The following is an 8573-nucleotide window of genomic DNA, read 5'->3' as shown; positions in this document are numbered from 1 at the left end:
GCTTCCTGGACACCTTTGAAGCTGCATAGGATATAGAAACCACAGCTTCTCCAAGCATGTTTGTTCAGCTTCACGGACATCCCCAAAGAGCAAGCTCGGGCAACAAATCCCTCCTGCTGTATACAAGAGAGAGATCAGCCCTGATGCTGAGCGCCCTTGGATCAAATGGCAAGCAGTAAGGCTGGTGGTGCTTCTAGGAGATCCTTTTCTTTCCCAAATTTTTCTGTTAAAGCATGGTTCCGTGTTTTGTTTTGTTTTTCCACCCCGGCTTTAACTCCTCATAGGCAGCAATTCCAATTCTCTCCCCAATTAACCATGTCCTGTGGGTTTAAAAAAATGTTTTCTTGCCCAAGGATTTCTATGATAAGGAATTCAAATTATTATCAAGAACAACCCTAAATTCAAAGAATTATTTCCTTCGCTTTGAGTTACAAATAAGTTTTTACCTTTTATTGGGTTTCCATTATACAATGTTACATATTCTCGTTATTAGTAAGCAGTAACTAAGCAAACTGAACGAATGGTTTTGAGCTCTACTTTTCAACATATAGATTTCCCTAAAAAAGTACAAAGCAAGCACAGTGCTGCAATTTTTCAGGCACTTTCGAGTTGCTTAACTATTTACAAATACGTAAGCACCCTGTACGAAAGCATGACAATTTTGGTGTCAGGAGGCAACACTCCACACATATCAAATCTCTAAATGCTAACATCTGCACAGCTCCAAATATTCCTGAGAAAGGTCAGTCTCATTGCCATTTCTTTGCAAATCTCTTCATACTTCAGTGTATCTTGGGGAACCATAACCTCTGTTACTTGATGTACCACTAATTGCACAGAATACATGTAATGTGTTGTTCATCCAGGGAGAATGCATTGTGTCTTCTTGTAATATCTGAAACAAAGAACAAAAGCGAAATCCACACAATTATCACCAACTGAAGCTATTAGTGCCAAAAAAAGACTGTGTATATAAAATTACACATACTTGAATTTATCACTGACACTGGGCTATTTAAAATGACGAAAAGCAGAAAGAGCAAAGAATAACATTACCGGCTTTAGTCTTCACAGCTGAGTTACAAAGGCAGCGTATCAAAAAAGCAGAAAAGATCTGGTTACTCATTAGGTAAAACAAAAGGTCAGGAAATGCAAAATTCAATTAAAAGAGACAGGATCTGATCTTTGAATTCTATTTCAACTTATCATCACAAAAGCTTTGATAAGAATTATGGACCTTCTAACAGAGTTATTCCCAGAATCATCCACGGACTTTTCAAATGCTCCCTCCCTGCAGACTTGGAATAATACTAAATGAAGATAGGAATCAAAATTGCCTATTTGAAATATGATTACATAAACTAATCAATATAAATAAATGAAATACAAAATGTGACTATTACATTTCCCTATGTATATAGAGATATTCATTTATGTTTGTATACATATTTTAAAAATTAGTCAGTTAAGGTGATCAAAAGCCAAAGCAACAAAGGTTTTATGCTGAAATGAAACAGACAAAGGAAAAGAACAGCATACATATTATATTGCCTCTCTTTGAGTCTTCATTCACCATTGCCTCTCTTTGAGTCTTAACTCAGGTCTTTAGTTTTTTGTTTGGTTTGATTTGGTTTTCTAATATTGAGTTTTCAAGGCTGGAGAGATGCTCAGTGGTTAAGACAGATTTAGGCTCCCAGTACTCTCATTGGGAGGCTCGCGTTGCCTGTAACTCCAGCTCCAAGGTATCTGACACCCTTTTTTCCTTGCCTTCACACTGTATACACGATGCAGACACACACACGCACGCACACACACACACACACACACACACACCCTTCCCTCTACCACATGCTAAATGTATGCATACATATACACACAAATGGAAAAGAATCTAAAATATACTAGGTGTGCTGGTTGTTTTCTTGTTTTTGTTTGTTTTTAACTGAACACAAGCTACAATCATCTAAGAAGAGGGAAACTCAACTGAGAAAATGTCTTTATCAGACTGGCCTTTAATGACTGATATGGGAGGAGGATTCAGCCCACTGGGGACAGTTCCACCCTGAGCATGTGAGCCTAGTTTATATTAAAGTAGGCTGAGCAAGCTATGGGGAACATATCAGTAAGCAGCTCTACTTTAAGATTCCTTTCCGGATTTCCCTACATGATGGACTGTGAGAGGAATGTGTAGGCCAAATAAACCCTTTCCTCCCCGTGTTGATGTTAGAATGTTTTAACACAGTAACAGTATGCGAACTAGGACATTAGATTTTCAAGTTGGCTTTGAAGCTTTAGTATTTAGCCTTGGCCTACAAATGACAGTTGTGTCCTATCATTTGTGTTAACAGGCTTAAAAAGATCTTAGAGGAATTTCACCTTACAAAAACCTTAACCCCCGTGTCACTAATCTGAAAGCACGCTACAGATTTAACTGGTGACTAATCAACTCTTCATGTCTGTCAGATGTGACAAACAAATGGGGTGTTCATTTAGGCTGTGTTGAAAAACCTACCAGACCCTACAGTGGCTACCATTGACTCGACCTAGATAAGAAATCTGCAATTAATATTATTAAATTATTCTTTAAAAAAATGTTATGGCCAAAACTTAAGGAAAACAAAAGTTAAAGTATACTTACTTTAACTTTTACTAAATAATAGGTATAAAAACTTATTTTATACTTTGGTATACTGTAAAAAGTTACATTGAAAACTGTCAAGGAATATTAAGGCCATTTCCTTTTTGAAGAAATCAAGTATGGGGTTCAATAGAACAGTTCCTATTTCAGTATGTACTTAAATACACTTTGTCTATTTTGTGGTAGCATGATCAATTTTAACAGACATGGCTGATAAAGATGTTCTTTTACCCTAACATCTTATGGAATATATTAATTCATTTATAAAATTCACTAGAAAGTTAATGGATTACATAAACATGCAACACATAGTAACTAAAAGCTTTCTTGGTTAGCTAATGTTAGTTCCTATCAAGGGCCTAAAATATTGAATAGTTTAACAAAGTGATTGATATAAGCAGGTGGGAGGTAGCCACCTAATTTGAAAAATTTATGGTTTTAGTGGAAAAACATGACAAAATGACCATTCTAAATATCTTGATCTTAGTAGCAGTAATAAATTGAATAATTTGCCTTGAATTTGAATAATTCAGAATTCAAGACTAGGCAATGCAGCTGCATGCAAATGAAGTAACTGTCAGACAGTACACACAGGCTTAAGACAGCATGTGCGATTGTTTTCTATCTTTTATGAAGGAGTCATTGTTACTCCTTTTCCCTATGACTATGAGGGATGAGAGTCATCAAGCAGACAGCTTCAAAGAACCAGCTACGTACACCATTTATTAACAGGACATGCCTCAGGACAGTGATGGTGCTTTTGCTGTTGTGCTAAGGGGTGAGGGCAAGATGCAGACAGTCATGGAAGCAGAAAGCCCCTGCCTGCATCAAGAGATGTCTTGCTATTTATACTCGGCCCTAGTAGGCCAGTAAAGGTGGCAAAAAGAAGACAAAGAACGCTGAAAGCCCCTCAAGCCTCCAAGGTTCCAGCTACAAAGAATGCACACACCAGGCCAACCAGAACTTGATAAACAAAATTTTTGCGCTGAATGTCTGCTGAATACCTTTGGTTTCCCATCCTCTTTCTATATCAAATGTCGTTTCTTTTTTTTTATTTATTTAAGGATTTATTTATTTATTTTATTTATATGAGTACACTGTCGCTGTCTTCAGACACACCAGAAGAGGGCATCAGATCCTATTACAGATGGGTTGTGAGCCACCATGTGGTTGCTGGGATTTGAACTCAGGACCTCTGGAAGAGGAGTCAGTGCTCTTAACTGCTGAGCCATCTCTCCAGCCACTCAAAGGTTGTCTTAATAGCATGAGTTCTGAGGACTGGAAGGATTTGCTCAAGCATGAGGACCTGAGTTCAGATCCCTAGTACTCACATAAAAAACTGGGCATGGTGGTACCCTCGAATTGAGGAGTTAGAGATAGGAGGATCCCTAGGGCTCACTGGCCAGCTAGTCTTGCTGAATTGGTGAGCTTCAGGTTCAAATTAGATACCCTGTAGTACAAATCCTTTGTCTATTTCCTGGGAAGGAGGCTTTGGAAAAAGTCAATACTCTGGATGAACAATTCATGACCCCATGTGTGTGCAGACTTTGACACACAAGCAAAAGTCCTGCCCTACTAAGACAATGTCATACAAACAAACAAACAAACAAAAAGAATGAATATATAGGAGACTGGACTTGACCTCATTTAATTCTGGTCCACCCTGGTTCTCCATAACGAGTAGATGACAATGATTAGAAAAGTGAACTCACGGTCACACCCAGTGATGAAATCTCCCATAGCTCTTTAAGTTAAAGCATACCAAAGAAATGCAAAGACCTAGGAGGGTTAACCAAAAGCTAACTAGCTTTTGTTGTCTGACAAGTCTTTTTACTATTCACTAGGCCATATTGTAAGGTAAACTTCTGTATCACTAAAACTCAGATTCTAAGACAAATGAACTCCTTTTCTGGGAATAGTTTGTGAGTTTTTTTTCCTTCCCTGGGATGGTGTCTTGCTTATATAGCCCAAGCTACCTAGCATGTAGTCCATATGTAATCCAGGTTGGCCTTGATCTCACTAACCTCATACTTCAGCCTACAAAGCACTGGAATTAAAGATGTTAGACTGCAAGAACGAGCTTTCCAGTTATGTTCTCTGGAGCTTAGCATGGTGGATCATGCCTATAATTCCAGCCCTTGAAAGGTAGAGATAGGCAGGAAGATCAGGAATTCAAAACTAGCTTTAGTTTGAGGCTAGTGTGGGCTAACCTTGTATTGTAACCTTGTTCAAAGAGAAGAAAGTATTTATCTAGTCCATGTTTTCATTCATGGGGAAAGGAAGAAGGTGTTATGATAAGCTCAAATATTCTCAGTGAGGAAGCAGACCATTTTGCCACAACTTTTACAAACATGATAAAAAGGTTTAAATGGTTAACAGGCAATCTATATGCAAACTATATGTAAACACAAATTCTAGGGCCTCAAGAAATAGTCTCTGAATATGATCAGGATTTCTATAAGGATCAGTGGTAATTACTTAATGGTGACAGAATTTGCCTATGAGCTAGGGTCGGGTGTTCACTTTTGTTTTTTTCAGGCTGTTTTACTAATACCCAGTGATTCAGCCTGTCACCTACATCACACTGCCTTGTTAAAAACTGTAATGGTATTTGCTTATGTGTAATATATGTATTTGTTTATACGGGTGTGTGCATGGGTTCATGTGGGTGCACCTGTGTGTGTGTGTGTTTGCGTGTGGAAGCCAGAAGGATGACACTGTGTGTCTTCTATTGGGCTCCACTTTGTTTCTGGAGACAGTCTTTTTTTTTTTTTTTTTTTCTAGATATTGAATTTTATTGTTGGTAAACTTTGCTTATATAGAATTATCTCATTAACTTGCCCTGTATCTGTCAGGAGGAGTATTCACAGATCCATTTTATAAAACGCAAACAGACTCAACCGATAAATCAGATAAATTGACTTAAGGTGTCCCAGTGAGCAAGTAGAAGGTCTAAGGTCATATTGTTGGATCCCGAGTCCCTTTCCACTCACAGCTAGTTGTTCACTGTAACCATCAGTACCTCCCCAGGTATAGTACAGCACTGAGAGATACCCTCCATCCAGACTCTGAAAGAAGCCCAAGGAAGTGGCCAAATTTCAGTGCCTGCTTTGGGTTTCTGTGTCCTTCTGCCCATTCCCTGCTTGCCACTCCACCCTCTCCCACTTCCTGGCCCTGGCATTCCCCTACACTGGGGCATAGAACCTTTACAAGGCCAAGGTCCTCTCCTCCCATTGATGACCGACTTGACCATCCTCTGCTACATATGCAGCTGGCGCCATTAGTGCCCCAATGTGTACTCTTCGGTTGGTGGTTTAGTCCCTGGGAGCTCTGAGGGTACCAGTTAGTTCATATTGTTGTTCCTCCTAAGGGGCTGCAAACCCTTCAGCTCCTTGGGTCCTTTCTCCTACTCCTTCATTGGGGTACTCAGTTCAATGGATGGCTGTGAGCCTCTACTTCTGTATTAGCTGGAGACAGTCTTATTGAACTCCTAGATTTGGTTAGGGTGGCTGAGTAATGAGCTCCAGGAATCCTCCAGTCTCCCTTCCACTCCAAGCACTGGGCTTACAGGCAGGTGATGGGTATCTGAATTCAGGCCCTCATGCTTGTGCAACAGGCACATTGCTTACTGAGCCATCTTCCTAATGCCAGTATCTAATTTCTTCTTCTTTTTTCAAACATTCTTTGTTTGTTTATTTTGTTTTCTCAAGACAGGGTTTCTCAGTATAACTAGCCCTGGCTGTCCTGGAACTCACTCTGTAGACCAGGCTGGCCTCGAACTCACAGAGATCCTCCTACCTCTGCCTTCCAAGTGCTGAGACTAAAGGCATGTGCCACACACCCTACTGCCAGTATCTAGCTTCTTGTAGCTAAGATAAGAACATTATCTAGGAACGTAGCTACTGAGCTAATCTTGTCACCTCTTTGGGATTCTCCCTGAGAGACTCTTGTCAATCATTAGATGAATTTAGACTTTTGTAGCTAATTGTCTTTAATGTCATACCACAAAGAATAAATTAGTCTCTTCTCTATTATTACTTCTGCAGCAGTTTTAGGTAAGTACTTCAAGTTTCATTCACATTACATAACTTAAATGGTTGAAGATATCAGATGAGCAAATTTTAAAATATAAGCTAATGGGCCAGTGAAATGACTCAGGAGGTAAAAAATGTTTGCAGTCAAGCCTAACAACCTGAGTTCAATTCCGGGAACCCACATGATGGAAGGAAAAACTGACTTCTGCATGTTTTCCTTTCATCTCTACTCATATGCACATGATAGTATAGGTGTCATGTCACATGCACACTGTGGCACATATACAACACATAGCCACTTACCCACCCACACATGTATACATTCATACAAAGAAAATAAATTACAATGTAATGAAAATTAAATATAAACTAAATAATTTTAGGGTAATACATTTCAAACCAATATATTTTGTTAAGTAGTACTTTAGGGACCCCAGAGTCAGTCCTTACTTTTAAGGAGGTTAATACTTGCCTGCTCATGTATAATGTCGGACAATTCTTTTACCATGTCTCTGAAATTTGACTTTAGCCCTTCATGGTACTCAATTTGATCCTCTTTAATTAGCCGCTCATTTAGTTCAAGTGCAATGCTGCATGCCTGTATGAATTTTCTATGGATGAACATGAAGATACAAAGAAGAAAAGTTACTTACTCTTACAAAGTATCACCGTCCATAAGTTTGACAATTTATTTGACAATGACTTTCTTAAAGAAAGACTGGAACTTTCAGTTTTTTCACTATTAGTTATGGTCACTTCCTTAGTTTGAAATATATTTTAAAAGCCTTTCTTTTTTATCCTTGTTTTCTGGTTTCTGATCTGTTTTAAAACCTGGCTCAGTGCCTGGTGCATGCCTTTAATACTAACACTTAGGAGGTAGAGGCAGGTGGGCCTCTGTTAATTTCAGGTCAACCTGGTCTATATAGCCTGCCCTGGGCTAGTCAAGGTTATATAGTGAGATCTTGTCTCAATACAAAACAAAAATAATTCAATACATGGCTCAAAACAAATACCCCCTAGGAAGCTTAATGGAGTCATTTAATGTCACTCATTCAAACAGAATTTATTTGGGGCTTACAATTTGGCTAGTAGTATTGTATGTAAAGTGTTTGGGCTGGTAGGACTTGGGACAAAGTAGAGGAACTTCCATAAAAGCCTTTTCTCCCACTATTTCATAAGTTTAAGTTAATTTTCTTCACTCATTTTTCATGCATTTAATGCCCAGAATGAAGAATAGATACACACAGTGGAAAAGTACCTCATTGCCTACGTATTTTGTATTCCCGTCATAGCAACTAGTAGAGTCCTTTGTACCTGCCAGGCAGACACTATTAATAAATATTGGTAAATGAATGAGTACAGGTTACTCTGTAGCCTGGAATAGATGATGACTCGCAGACAGAAAAAGTAAATGATTAAAGTCAGGAGCAAACAAGCTTATAGGTCACTATCTTTCTCCTTAGTCTATTTTATTCTATTAGTCATGCTTTAGTAATTGATTTTTGTTTACATGTGAGTCAGACTTTTCTTTCTCCGGATCATTTAGAGATGCCTTAGCTTACAGAGCTCCTCACTGCAGACAAGGTAAGGCATTCTCCACGGCTGCAGAGTCCAAGTGGAAGTAACAACAGGAGGACTAGAAGGAAGCCCGTGCAACCTTTGCAGCCCCACTGCACCCCTTCCTACATGGTGGGAAACGCTAGACTGCAAGGTCAATCGGGCAAAGTAAGCTGGTATATTTTTAATCCCTTGGGTCACAGGAGCAGTGTTAGTGCCTCAGAGTATGAAATAGATCATTTGGTTCCTGACCACTTACTTAAAAAAAGAGCCATTAGGAGATCAATTAATCACTGCAAATGCAGCGAACATACTTACTGAGTGAATATTTTGATTTCTGTTTT

The 8573-nt window shown here is 38.9% G+C and overlaps 1 protein-coding gene across 1 annotated transcript in view; it reads right to left on the bottom strand.

The window, feature by feature from the left end:
- Nucleotides 1-422: 422 nt before the first annotated feature.
- The window catches only part of Dock11 (dedicator of cytokinesis 11), a 136086-nt gene continuing 127935 nt past the window's right edge, over nucleotides 423-8573 (bottom strand). Inside the window, exons 52-54 of the mRNA XM_031372386.1 lie at nucleotides 8235-8376; nucleotides 7145-7320; nucleotides 423-895 (exon numbers count right to left, since the gene is read on the bottom strand). Coding sequence (XP_031228246.1) covers nucleotides 776-895; nucleotides 7145-7320; nucleotides 8235-8376 — 438 coding nt within the window. The 3' untranslated portion in view covers nucleotides 423-775. The remainder of the gene's footprint in view (nucleotides 896-7144; nucleotides 7321-8234; nucleotides 8377-8573) is intronic.

Source organism: Mastomys coucha, chromosome X (genome assembly GCF_008632895.1).
Source record: "Mastomys coucha isolate ucsf_1 chromosome X, UCSF_Mcou_1, whole genome shotgun sequence".
Taxonomy (NCBI): Eukaryota; Metazoa; Chordata; class Mammalia; order Rodentia; family Muridae; genus Mastomys; species Mastomys coucha.
This window is presented reverse-complemented; position numbering and strand designations above follow the sequence as displayed.